Source organism: Eumetopias jubatus, unplaced genomic scaffold (genome assembly GCF_037043125.1).
Source record: "Eumetopias jubatus isolate StellerSeaLion01/CBP00866 unplaced genomic scaffold, mEumJub1_p1.0 scaffold_7, whole genome shotgun sequence".
In the NCBI taxonomy this organism is placed as follows: domain Eukaryota; kingdom Metazoa; phylum Chordata; class Mammalia; order Carnivora; family Otariidae; genus Eumetopias; species Eumetopias jubatus.
In genome coordinates, this window is record NW_028274813.1 from 35,000,345 (window position 1) to 35,015,162 (window position 14,818).

A 14,818-nucleotide genomic window follows, 5' to 3' on the forward strand; every position below is an offset into this window, starting at 1 on the left:
CCGCTCTAAATATTTAATCCAAAAGCAATGAAAACATGTTTCTGCAAAAACATGCATGTTAATGTTTGTAGTGGCTTTACACATAATCACCAAAACAAGTAAACAACCCAAATGTCTTTCAAATGGTGAATGGATAAACTATCGGTGGTATATCCATACAGTGAGATATTACTTAGCAATAAAAAGAATGAACTACCAACACACAAAACAACATGGGTGAATCTCAGATGCATTATGCCAAGTGAAAGAAACCACACACAAAAAGCTACATAATATAATGATCGCATTTACACAAAATTCTGGAAAAGGCAAAATTATAGGTGCAGGAAACAGACCTAATGACTGCCAAGGACTGGGGCTGGGAAGGTGCTGACTACAAAGGAGCATGGAGAAACTTCTCAGGGTAGTAGCAATGTTCTGTATCTTGATTGTGGTGGTGGTAACAAAACTGCAAGCATTTGTCAAAACTCACAGAAATATAGACTAAAATACGTACATTTTATTGTGTATAAATTATGTCACAATAAAACTGATTTAGAAAGGGAGGAAAAAAAGAGGATCAGTATTTTTATCAGAACAAAGTTTTAAGAAAGAAAAAAAAAAACCCCTTTGAAAAAACAAAAGCCCATAAATGTGTTACCTATAATTGATGTCTTTCTGAACTAAAAACTGACAAAAGTGATTCATAGGGAAAGGTGAACAAAAACAATGATTGACTCAACCTCTAACTGATTTCTCAGAGAACACAGACTTTTAGTCCAGAGACAACCTATACACTATATGCGGGCAAGTGTGAAAATGCAATGAGGATTTTTGTGTAATGTAAAAATCACCACAGGCAAACACAAAAGTCTGTTTTAATTTTAATTCTTATACTTAAAGATCTTGAATATTATCAGTAAGATGGCATAGTCCACATACATACAAATCCTTTCTGCTTGTACATTCGTAGCTTTAGGGTTATTTCTCCAGTGTCTGGCTATGCTTTGCTCATTATTGTCTCACTGTATTCTGATACAGATGCCTCAAGTTAAATTACTACCCTGTGAAGTTACATCCCAAGTTCCTTCGAATTTCTGCTTTAGATAGCAAAAGAAATCGACTGAGGTACCTTGGGTACCTTTCCATTTTTGTTTTCAGTAAAATAATATTATTTAACATATACTAGAAGGTAGTGTCAGGAACCATAATATATTTAAAACAAAATTCAACTTACAAAAAATTTAACATTGATTTACATCAACTTTAGAGTCCACCTTTTAAATTTGTATGTATTTTTCCATTTCTACATAGTCATAAAATATATGCACAAAATAATTCTTTATATAATAATTTTAATTTAGAAAAGACCTGACAGTTAAATTCTCAAGTACTTTAATTAAATCACTCAAAATTTAAAATTAAACACTAAGAATTCAATAGCCAAAATTCTCTTTTATTTTTTAAAATATTTTTATTGTTATGTTAATCACCATACATTACATCATTAGTTTTTGATGTAGTGCTCCATGATTCATTGTTTGTGCATAACACCCAGTGCTCCACGCAGAATGTGCCCTCTTTAATACCCATCACCAGGCTAACCCATCCCCCCACCCTCCTCCCCTCTAGAACCCTGTTTGTTTTTCAGAGTCCATTGTCTCTCATGGTTCGTCTCCCCCTCCGACTTATTCCCCTTCATTCTTCCCCTCCTGCTATCTTCTTCTTTTTCTTTTTCCTTAACATATGTTGCATTATTTGTTTCAGAAGTACAGATCTGTGATTCAACAGTCTTGCACAATTCACAGTGCTCACCATAGTACATACCCTCCCCAATGTCTGTCACCCAGCCACCCCATCCCTCCCACCCCCACCACTCCAGCAACACTCAGTTTGTTTCCTGAGATTAAGAATTCCTCGTATCAGTGAGGTCATATGATACCTGTCTTTCTCTGATTATTTCGCTCAGCATAACACCCTCCAGTTCCATCCACGTCGTTGCAAATGGCAAGATCTCGTTCCTTTTGATGGCTGCATAATATTCCATTGTGTATATATACCACATCTTCGCTATCCATTCATCTGTCGATGGACATCTTGGTTCTTTCCACAGTTTGGCTATTGTGGACATTGCTGCTATAAACATTGGGGTGCACGTACCCCTTGGGATCCCTACATTTGTATCTTTAGGGGAAATACCCAGTAGTGCAATTGCTGGATCATATGGTAGCTCTATTTAAAACTGTTTGAGGAACCTCCATACTGTTTTCCACAGTGGTTGCACCAGCTTACATTCGCACCAACAGTGTAGGAGGGTTCCCCTTTCTCCACATCCCCGCCAACATCTGTCGTTTCCTGACTTGTTCATTCTAGCCATTCTGAGTGGTGTGAGGTGGTATCTCACTGAGGTTTTGATTTGGATTTCCCTGATGCCGAGTGATGTTGAGCACTTTTTCATGTGTCTCTTGGCCATTTGGATGTCTTCTTTGGAAAAATGTCTGTTCATGTCTTCTGCCCATTTCTTGATTGGATCATTTGTTCTTTGGGTGTTGAGTTTGATAAGTTCTTTATAGATTTTGGATACTAGCCCTTTATCTGATATGTCATTTGCAAATATTTTCTCCCATTCTGTCGGTTGTCTTTTGGTTTTATGGACTGTTTCTTTTGCTGTGCAAAAGCTTTTTATCTTGATGAAATCCCAATAGTTCATTTTTGCCCTGGCTTCCCTTGCCTCTGGCAATGTTTCTAGGAAGAAGTTGCTGTGGCTGAGGTCGAAGAGGTGGCTACCTGTGTTCTCCTTTAGGATTTTGATGGACTCCTGTCTCATGTTTAGGTCTTTCAACCATTTGGAGTCTATTTCTGTGTGTGGTGTAAGGAAATGGTTCAGTTTCATTTTTCTGCATGTGGCTGTCCAATTTTCCCAACACCATTTTTTGAAGAGACTGTCTTTTTTCCATTGGACATTCTTTCTTGCTTTGTCAAAGATTAGTTGACCATAGAGTTGAGGGTCCATTTCTGGGCTCTCTATTCTGTTCCATTGATCTATGTGTCTGTTTTTGTGCCAGTAACGTACTGTCTTGATGATGACAGCTTTGTAATAGAGCTGGAAGTCCGGAATTGTGATGCTGCCAGCTTTGCTTTGCTTTTTCAATATTCCTCTGGCTATTCGGGGTCTCTTCTAGTTCCATACAAATTTTAGGATTATTTCTTCCATTTCTTTGAAAAAAGTGGATGGTATTTTGATGGGGATTGCATTGAATGTGTAGGTTGCTCTAGGTAGCATTGACATCTTCACAATGTTTGTTCTTCCAATCCATGAGCATGGAACGTTTTTCCATTTCTTTGTGTCTTCTTCAATTTCTTTCATGAGTATTTTATAGTTTTCTGAGTACAGATCCTTTGCCTCTTTGGTTAAATTTATTCCTAGGTATCTTATGGTTTTGGGTGCAATTGTAAATGGGATCGACTCCTTAATATTTCTCTCTTCTGTCTTGTTGTTGGTGTACAGGAATGCCACTGATTTCTGTGCATTGATTTTATATCCTGCTACTTGACTGAATTCCTGTATGAGTTCTAGCAGTTTTGGGGTGGAGTCTTTTGGGTTTTCCACATACAGTATCATATCATCTGCAAAGAGTGAGAGTTTGACTTCCTCTTTGCCGATTTGGATGCCTTTGATTTCTTTTTGTTGTCTGATTGCTGTGGCTGCGACTTCTACTACTATGTTGAATAGCAGTGGTGATAGTGGACATCCCTGCCCCGTTCCTGATCTTAGGGGAAAAGCCCTCTGCTTTTCCCCATTGAGAATGATATTCGCTGTAGGATTTTCATAGATGGCTTTTATGATATTGAGGTAGGTACCCTCTATCCCTATACTCTGAAGAGTTTTGATCAAGAAAGGATGCTGTACTTTGTCAAATGCTTTTTCTGCATCTATTGAGAGGATCATATGATTCTTGTTCTTTCTTTTGTTAATGTATTGTATCAAGTTGATTGATTTGCAGATGTTGAACCAGCCTTGCAGCCCAGCGATAAATCCCACTTGGTCATGGTGAATAATCCTTTTAATGTACTGTTGGATCCTATTGGCTATTATTTTGGTGAGAATTTTTGCATCCATGTTCATCAAGGATATTGGGTCTGTAATTCTCCTTTTTGATGGGGTGTTTGTCTGGTTTGGGGATCAAGGTAATGGTGGCCTCATAAAATGAGTTTGGAAGTTTTCCTTCCATTTCTATTTTTTGGAACAGTTTCAGGAGAATAGGTATTAATTCTTCTTTAAATGTCTGATAGAATTCCCCTGGGAAGCCATCTGGCCCTGGGCTTTTGTTTGTTGGGAGATTTTTGATGACTGCTTCCATTTCCTTAGTGGTTATAGGTCTGTTCAGGTTTTCTGTTTCTTCCTGGTTCAATTTTGGTAGTTGATACATCTCTAGGAATGCACCCATTTCTTCCAGGTTATCTAATTTGCTGGCATAGAGTTGCTCATAATATGTTCTTATAATTGTTGGTATTTCTTTGGTGTTGGTTGTGATCTCTCCTCTTTCATTCATGATTTTGTTGATTTGCGTCATTTCTCTTTTCTTTTTGATAAGTCTGGCCAGCGGTTTATCAATCTTGTTAATTCTTTCGAAGAACCAGCTCCTAGTTTCGTTGATCTGTTCTACTGTTCTTTTGGTTTCTAGTTCATTGATTTCTGCTCTGATCTTTATTATTTCTCTTCTCCTGCTGGGTTTAGGCTTTATTTGCTGTTCTTTCTCCAGCTCCTTTAGGTGTAGGGTTAGGTTGTGTATTTGAGAACTTTCTTGTTTCTTGAGAAAGGCTTGTATTGCTATATACTTTCCTCTCAGGACTGCCTTTGCTGTATCCCAAAGATTTTGAACAGTTGTGTTTTCATTTTCATTGGTTTCCATGAATTTTTTTAATTCTTCTTTAATTTCCTGGTTGATCCATTCATTCATTAGTAGGATGCTCTTTAGCCTCCATGTATTTGAGTTCTTTCCGACTTTCCTCTTGTGATTGAGTTCTAGTTTCAAAGCATTATGGTCTGAAAATATGCACGAAATAATCCCAATCTTTTGGTACCGGTTGAGACCTGATTTGTGCCCTAGGGTGTGATCAATTCTGGAGAATGTTCCATGGGCACTAGAGAAGAATGTGTATTCCCTTGCTTTCGGATGGAATGTTCTGAATATGTCTGTGAAGTCCATTTGGTCCAGTGTGTCATTTAAAGTCTTTATTTCCTTGTTGATCTTTTGCTTAGAGGATCTGTCCATTTCAGTCAGGGGGGTGTTAAAGTCCCCCAGTATTATTGTATTGTTGTCAATGTGTTTCTTCGCTTTTGTTATTAATTGCCTTATATAATCGGCTGCTCCCACGTTAGGGGCATAGATATTTACAATTGCTAGATCTTCTTGTTGGATAGACCCTTTAAGTAGGATATAGTGTCCTTCCTCATCTCTTATTAGTCTTTGTTTTAAAATCTAATTTGTCTGATATAAGGATTGCCACCCCAGCTTTCTTTTGGTGTCCATTAGCATGGTAAATGGTTTTCCACCCCCTCACTTTCAATCTGGGGGTGTCTTTGGGTCTAAAATGAGTCTCTTGCAGACAGCATATTGATGGGTCTTGTTTTTTAATCCAATCTGATAGCCTGTGTCTTTTGATTGGGGCATTTAGCCCATTTACATTCAGGGTAACTATTGAAAGGTATGAATTTAGTGCCACTGTATTGCCTGTAAGGTAACTGTGACTGTATATTGTCTGTGTTCCTTTCTGATCTGTGCTGCTTTTACACTCTGTCTTTGCTTAGAGGACCCCTTTCAATATTTCTTGGAGGGCTGGTTTTGTGTTTGCAAATTCCTTTAGTTTTTGTTTGTCCTGGAAGCTTTTTATCTCTCCTTCAATTTTCAATGAGAGCCTAGCTGGTTATAGTATTCTTGGCTGCATATTTTTCTCGTTTAGTGCTCTGGAGATATCATGCCAGTCCTTTCTGGCCTGCCAGGTCTCTGTGGATAGGTCTGTTGCCAATGTAACATTTCTACCATTGTAGGTTACATATCTCTTCTCCCGAGCTGCTTTCAGGATTTTCTCTTTGTCTCTGAGACTCGTAAGTTTTACTATTAGATGTCGGGGTGTTGACCTATTTTTATTGACAAAATTCTCCTTTAAATACCACATAGTCTACCCAACTCAAATCCTCTTCAGATGTACATTTTCCTATAAAACTTTGATAAGCAAAGCACACAAGCACACAGCTCCAATTAGCAGAATCCTGAGGCCCAGAATCAGCTTTAGGGTAGAGAAGCAATAAGGATACAGTCAGCATCTGGTCTGATGATCTAAGTATGGCTAAAACTTTCAAAGGGGGAGGGCTAAATGCATCTTGAAATTTATGCTTACTTTAGTAGATTAATGCTGAAATGATTCCAATGAACTGATCGATTTTATTTGTAATTTCACTTAAAATAGAACAACAATATTTCAAAATCCGTACAATATTGCTACTCATGTTAATATATATGAATCTCTTGGTTGTGGAGTAATTCTTTTCTTCTTCACAGTGGTAGGTTGTGTTAATACAACAATTTTTCTTTTACTGTTCACTAATGAGACAGTAATTGCCACCAGAATCCTACTGGGAATATAGAATTGTATATATAATAGGCATAAGGACAGATTTCATTTTATTTATAATGATTCTCAGATACACTGTGTTCTGCATGAATACACCAGTACCAAAAGGTTTTCCTTTCTATGGAAGATAAACTGCATATTTTCAGGAATGTGTAAACAGAAGAAATATACTTAACAGGAGATTTCAGATTCTTATTTCTAGCAACTAAGTAGAAAAATAATTAAAAGAATGCACCCTTTCATCAAAAAACCGTTAACCTTTAATTAGGAATCCTAAAAAGGTGCTATTTTAAAGTTTTTAATGTCTGAATTAGAAACATAACTTCCAGCCTCAGTATGAGTTCCAATATACTGTAATGTAAAAACTGCATACTCCAATTATTGATTGTTTATGAAGGAAATTTACAGGAAGATATTTTAATGTATTTACTGGCTGACATCACTACCTTCAGAGTTTACTTAGGGCTTATTATATAAAGATTTCTAGAAATACATTTTATTTTTATTTAAAAAAAATTTTTTTTAAGATTTTATTTATTTGTCAGAGAGAGAGCAGAGAGAGGGAGAGAGCACAAGCAGGGGGAGTGGCAGGCAGAGGGAGAAGCAGGCTTCCCGCTGAGCAGGGAGCCCGATGTGGGCCTCGATCCCAGGACCCTGGGATCATGACCTGAGCCGAAGGCAGATGCTTAACTGACTGAGCCACCCAGATGCCCATAGAAATACATTTTAAATAATATTTTCCAGTGATATGTTTTAGTTGATGAACTACGTTTGGGAATTATTGTCCTTGAAACCTCAGGTACTCTTCTCCTAAATATGGTAGGTATCACTTACCATTCAGCAGGGAAATTAACAGAAGTTCCAGTTTATATTCTTAGATTATAATCTTTACCAAAGCCCAAATGAAATGTAAAAAAAAGAATAGCACCTTTCATGATGTCCCAAATCTGACAGAAATTCATCTGCATGTCTTTGGAGTACATTTCCTTCTAAATTCTTTAATTTCTTCAATTCACTTTGTAGAAAAAACCAGAGCTCTTTAGCTCCATTTTCAATCCTCCTCCTTAGGATTTCATGATCCTTCCCCAGACCTGCAGTCAAAGAATAAATAGTATCAATATTCCCAACATTTTGATGAAAGAAAGTCTTTAATTATTTGTGGTAATATCAATATATTAAAGAGGGAAAACACTGCATAATCACCTACCATTTCTAGTTTGTTTCTTATAATTTTCAATCTGTTCTTTGGCCTTCAAAAGCTGTTCTTCTAAAGCACGAACCCTTCCTGAAGCTGGCCCCTGATCAATGGGACCTTCTGGTATCCTGTAGTTCAAAAAAGAAAATGTAAACATTTAGCTTATAAATCATGCAACAGAATTAAAGCTTATTTGCTACAACATATTTCTCAGTAACTCTAGAAGTCACAAACCATATATTAGAAGTACAAAATAAAATTTTCTCTCCAAAGGTGTAGGATAAAGCATAAACAATGGAATGATACTGAACAAAAGCAGAAAAAAAATAATTTAGCTCAGAGATCTATGATCTTCTAGGAATAAAGGAATCTTTAGAACTGTGTCCTAAAAACTCTCATCATATTATTTAGAAAAACACCATCAGTAGCAAAGTGGTCAATTCTTCATTAGCGTCAAGAGCAACAAAGGTGAAGGAGAGGTGACAAAAAGGCTTAAGGGAAATAAGAAAGCATGTATCTGAACATGAGCCTGTGCTCAAATAGCAAATACAAATTATTTCTGAATTAACCACAATATCAGGCTATGTAAATCTGTGCTCCAATTCATGAACTCATGACCTCAGATTACTAAGTACTGCTTTTATACAAGGATAAGACAAGACCAGGAGATGAAGCATATCAGGAGAAAAACTGAAGATTAATGTCCTGTTTGTTTCTATCAGAAATGAAAAATATTGGCCAACAACATAAAATGTTGGAACATAGCAGAGGAACTCCAGGATTTCTTGTTTATGTTATCAACCTATCCATACAACTTACAAACAGGACTTGTTCTTAACATGTTTTGTTTTTATATGACTTTGGCAACATTCTGTACTCCATTTTAGCCATAAAAGACATCTACATCCCAATCCTGGAATCTATAAATGCTACGTTATATGGCAAAAGAAACTTTAAATATATGATTAATTAAGGATCTTGAGATGGGGCGGGGGGTGGGTAGATATCGTCCTGGATTATCCAGGTGGGCCCTAACTGTAATCACAAAGGTTCTTATAAGAGGGAGACAGAGGGAGATTTTACTGTAAAAGAGAAGATGGTGTGGCTTTAAAGCTTTAAAGATGGAGGGTGGGTCATGAGCAACAAATATGAAGAATGCAACTTTAGAAGCCCGGAAAAGCAAGGGAAGAGATTCTCCCCTAGAGTTTCCCAGAGGAAATATGGCCCTGCTGACACTATGGTTTTGGCCCAGTAAAACTCACTTCAGACTTCCAGCTCCCAAACTGTAAGAGAATAAATTTCTATTGTTTTGAGCCACAAAGTCTGTGGTATCTGTTACAGTAGCAATAGAAAACTAACACACGTACACATATACATCCATACATCTGTCTGTATATACACATATGTGTAATTATTGTGAAGATTAAATAATGGCTGATTTTTCTTCCAAAATCTATAAAAGTACTTAGCACAATATTTGGCAATAAACTTTCAGGACTATTGTATCTGGGCTCAATCATTTTAGAGATGAGCTGTAATCTCAAAATATCTGGGGTATCCTTATCACAATCATTTTAAGGAAACAATTTTTAAAATATACTTGGCAGAACTGAAATTCAGATGTCAATTCAGTCATTTGATGCAAAGACTCCAATACAGATTTCTTACTCGTTTTCGAACACTTTTTTATATAGCAGAGGAAGCCAAATTAACTATTACGTACCTATACCACTTCAGAATACATGTTTAGTAAAGAAGCTCTTGGTATAGCTCTACCAGAGTAAATGAAGTATTCTGTAATTGTATGCATTAACATTGAACAGCAGCATGAAAAATAACGATTCTCTAATCATGAGTATCCCAGGCTACAAAATTTGAATTACAAAGCCTTCATTTGTATACATATAAAGTGAATAATGATAAAATATATAGAGTTGTTAGGTGCACAATTACCCAATTTATAAGCTCAAATGTGCATACATTCATAAATGAGGCATTTCCTGGCATATAATTTTTAAAATTTGGCTTTTAATCTCTTTCTGAATTAGATGGCTGATTTCTAGGTAATAATTTGAAAACAGAATAAAACTACTACCTCTTGAATTTATTTTGACAGCAATATGCCATAGGACAAGAATGTCCTTTTCCAGAACATATCTTAATGACAGAAAATTTCAGACAATACAAAGATATGTCTAGGTTCTCCTTTTTATCTCATTTCTTCATATATTGATGAAAAACATTAGTGTAAAATAGGCAAGAAAAAAAAACAGCATAAAATCATTTCAGATTTCCATTAAGTACTAAGTCCAATTTAATTTTAATAAAACATACATGAACTAGTAATTTATATTACATTATAATATACAATAACCTAATCCAACTGTGGATAAACTGTAGATAAAAGTAATGGAGAAGCCAGTGTAAAAAAAGTACACAATAAGGACTATTCTTTCCAAAACCCATCCAGAAAAGAGTCAATCTGCAAGGACATTATCTGTATATTTGGGATTTGAGGGTTTTTTTGTTTTTTTTTTTTGAAATCATACTCACTCTACAAAAGATATATAGGACATCTTCTGGCCAAGATGAAGCAACAGAGATTAAATTTACCATAATTCCTGAAACGAGTGAAAACCCAGGCAAAACGTATTTAACAATGGTTTAATAAAACTGGCATCAGGAGACCGCCACTAGAAAGATAGCAAAATAGGTGGTTCCCAACTTCGGTCCCCTTCAGGGAAAGGCAAATAGCAACTATCTAAAGACAAGATATTTGTGAAGACCCCAGAATATGGTGGTGAGGCTGAAGCATCCACTTGGGCCACAAAACCCGAGAAAAACCTCATTAGAATAAGGTACGAGGGAGAGAAGGAAAGATGGCAGCGGAGTAGGGCACCCTATTTCAACTGGTCCCCAGAATTGAGCTGGATATCTACCAGACCACTTCTGAGCACCCACGAAACCAGCCTGAGATGTAAGAAGATCTGGATCTCTACAAACAGAATATCGCAGGCAGTTGGTTTGGAGGTACGAAGAGGAGGTACGAAGAGGAGGTACGTGATTCCGGGGGCAGATATTGGAGGAAAAATGGCAGCGGAGGGTGCCTGGCCATGGGGATCTCACACCGCCGGTGAGCGACAGCCTCGCGTGCTGGGGACCGGGCACAGACTCGCCGACCGGTAGTGGCGGGGAAATGACTTTAGGGCAGCCCCCGGGGCAGAAACCCCGAGTGGCAGGGTGGCTTCTGCGAACTGGGAGCGGCTTGCGGTTTTAGAAACACAAAGGGCAGAGAGGAGCCCCGACCTGGAGGCAGGACTGGGGGCGCTGCGGACGGGCGCACAACCCTGGACGCTGCAGTTTATAGCAGCACGGACGGAAACGGAGACAGTGTGGCCTGGCGAGCTCACTAAAGAACAGACTGCGGTCTCTCTGCTCTGAAGCAGAGGGTTGGAAGTGGTCTCTTCTGCTCTGACTTGTGGAAGAGAGTGGAAAGCCGCCAGGGAAAGCCACCAGAGAACAAAAGCCCCAAAAACTGATTCCCACGGAGCCCATCCCCCACCACAGGGGGGCAGGGCAACTCCACCAGAACAGGGTTGCCTGAGGAACAGAGTGGCAGGCCCCTCCCCCAGAAGACAGGCTGGGAAAACAAGAGGCCAGCAACCCTAAGATCCCAAGAAAACAGGTGCATCTTGCTTGGGTTCTGGTCAGTAATTTGTACTTTATACATTCCCTCAAACACCCATCAACAGAATGACTAGGAGGAGGAACCCCCAAAATAGAAAAGACTCAGAGATTTTGACTTATGCTGCAGATTTACAAATGGATGCAGATATAACCAAGAAGTCGGAGATGGAATTCAGGCTAGCAATTGTGAAGACAATGGCTAGAATGGAGAAATCAAGTAATGGCAACATAGAGTCTCTAAGGGCAGAAATGAAAGCCGAATTGACAGAACTTGAAAATGCTATCGAGATCCAATCCAATCTAGATAATCTAACAGCTAGGGTAACTGAGGCAGAAGAACGAATAAGTGACCTGGAAGACAGTATAATAGATAAAAAGGGAAAAGAGGAGGCCAGGGAAAAACAACTCAGAATCCATGAAAATAGAATCAGAGAAATAAGTGACACCATGAAGCATTCCAATGTCAGAATAATTGGAATCCCGGAGGGAGTGGAGAGAGAGACAGGACTAGAAGATGTATTTGAGCAAATCGTAGCTGAGAAGTTCCCGAATCTGGGGAATGAAACAAACATTCGTGTCCTAGAGGCAGAGAGGAGCCCTCCCAAGATCAAGGAAAACAGGCCAACACCCCGGCATGTAATAGTAAAACTTGCAAATCTTAGAACCAAGGAAACCATCTTAAGGGCAGTTAGGGGGAAGAGATTCCTTACGTACAGAGGGAGGAACATCGGAATAACGTCAGACCTATCCACAGAGACCTGGCAAGCCAGAAAGGCCTGGCAAGACATATTCAGGGTACTAAATGAGAAGAACATGCAGCCAAGAATACTTTATCCAGAAGGCTGTCATTTAGAATGGATGGAGAGATGCAGAGCTTCCACGACCGGCAGAAACTGAAAGAATAGGTGACCACTAAGCCAGCCCTGCAAGAAATATTAAGGGGGGTTCTATAAAAGGAGAAAGACCCCAAGAGTCATATACAACAGAAAGTTACAGGGACAATCTATAAAAACAACATCTTCACAGGCAACATGATGACAATTAATTCATATCTTTCAATAATCAAGCTCAACGTGAATGGCCTAAATGCTCCCATAAAACGGCACAGGGTTGCAGATTGGATAAAAAGATAGGACCCATCCATATGCTGCCTACAAGAGACTCATTATGAACCTAAAGATACATCCAGACTGAAAGTGAAGGGATGGAGATCCATCTTCCATGCCAGCAGACCTCAAAAGAAAGCTCGGGTAGCAATTCTTGTATCAGATTAAAATTAGATTTTAAACTAAAGTCTGTAATTAGAGACACAGAAGGACACTATATCATTCTGAAAGGGTCTATCCAACAAGAAGATCTAACAATTGTAAATATCTATGCCCCCAACATGGGAGCAGCCATCTACATAAGCCAACTGTTAACCAAAATAAAGAGTTATATTGATAACAATATGTTAATTGTAGGAGACCTCAATACTCCACTCTCAGCAATGGACAGATCATCTAAGCAGAAAATCAACAAGGAAACAAGAGCTTTGAATGATACACTAGACCAGATGGACCTCATAGATATTTACAGAACATTCCACCCTAAAAGAACAGAATACTCATTCTTCTCGAGCACTCATGGAACTTTCTCCAAAATACACCACATACTAGGTCACAAATCAGGTCTCAACCTATACCAAAAGATTGAGATTATTCCCTGCATATTCTCAGGCCACAATGCTTTAAAACTGGAACTCAATCACAAGAAAAAATTTGGCAGAAATTCAAACACTTGAAGCTAAAGACCACTCTGCTCAAGAATGTTTGGGTCAACCAGGAAATCAAAGAAGAACTTAAACAATTCATGGAAATCAATAAGAACAAAAACGCATTGGTCCAAAACCTGTGGGATACTGCAAAGGCGGTCCTAAGGGGGAAATACATAGCCATCCAAGCCTCACTCAAAAAAATAGAAAAATCCTGAATTCACCAACTAACCCTACACCTTAAAGAACTAGAGAAAAAGCAACAAACAATGCCTAAGCCATGCATTAGAAGAGAAATAATTAAAATTAGAGCAGAAATCAATTAATTAGAAACCAGAAATGCAGTAGATCAGATCAACAAAACTAGAAGTTGGTTCGTTGAAAGAATTAACAAGATTGATAAACCACTGGCCAGACTTATCCAAAGAAAAGAGAAAGCACCCAAATTAATAAAATTATGAATGAAAGGGGAGAGATCACGACTAACACCAAGGAAATGAAACAATTATTAGAAATTACTATCAACAACCATATGCCAATAAACTGAGCAATCTGGATGAAATGGAGGCCTTCCTGGAAACCTATAAGCTGCCAAGACTGAAACAGGAAGAAACTGACAACCTGAATAGGCCAATAACCAGTAAGGAGATTGAACCAGTGATCAAAAACCTCCCAAAAAACAAGAGTCCAGGGCCTGATGGATTCCCTGGGGAATTCTACCAAACATTCAAAGAAGAAATAATACCTATTCTACTGAAGCTGTTTCAAAAAAATAGAAACAGAAGGAAAACTTCCAAACTCATTCTATGAGGCCAGCATTACCTTAATCCCCAAACCAGGCAAAGACCCCATCAAAAAGGAGAATTTCAGACCGATATCCCTGATGAATATGGATTCCAAAATCCTCAACAAAATCCTGGCTAATAGGATCCAACAATACATTAAAAGGATCATCGACCACAACCAAGTAGGATTTATCCCCGGGATGCAAGGGTGGTTCAACAATCTCAAATCAATCAGTGTGACAGAACACATTAATAAGAGGAGGGAGAAGAACCATATGGTCCTCTCAATTGATGCAGAAAAAGCATTTGACAAAATACAACATCCTTTCCTGGTTAAAACTCTTCAGAGTATAGGGACAGAGGGAACATTCCTCAAGCTCATAAAATCCATTTATGAAAAACCCACAGCGAATATCATCCTCAATGGGGAAAAGCTGAGAGCCTTTCCCTTAAGATCAGGAACACGTCAAGGATGCCCACTCTCACCATTATTGTTCAACATAGTACTAGAAGTCCTAGCAACAGCAGACAACAAAAATAAATAAAAGGTATTCGAATTGGCAAAGAAGAAGTCAAACTCTCTCTTTTCTCAGATGACATGATACTTTATGTGGAAAACCCAAAAGACTCCACCCCCAAATTACTAGAACTCATACAGCAATTCAGTAATGTGGCAGGATACAAAATCAATGCACAGAAATCAGTTGCTTTCTTATACGCTAACAACGCAACTGTAGAAAGAGAAATTAGAGAAACGATTCCATTTACAATAGCACCAAAAAC

The 14,818-nt window shown here is 38.2% G+C and overlaps 1 protein-coding gene across 8 annotated transcripts in view; it reads right to left on the reverse strand.

Moving 5' to 3' along the window:
• The window catches only part of FUT8 (fucosyltransferase 8), a 332,067-nt gene that overhangs the window by 96,458 nt on the left and 220,791 nt on the right, over positions 1 to 14,818 (reverse strand). For all 8 annotated transcript variants that reach the window (XM_028117728.2, XM_028117600.2, XM_028117899.2 and 5 more), the window contains 2 exons: positions 7,823 to 7,938; positions 7,544 to 7,706 (listed from right to left, as the gene is read on the reverse strand). In XM_028117728.2, the coding sequence (XP_027973529.1) occupies positions 7,544 to 7,706; positions 7,823 to 7,938 (279 nt within the window). The remainder of the gene's footprint in view (positions 1 to 7,543; positions 7,707 to 7,822; positions 7,939 to 14,818) is intronic.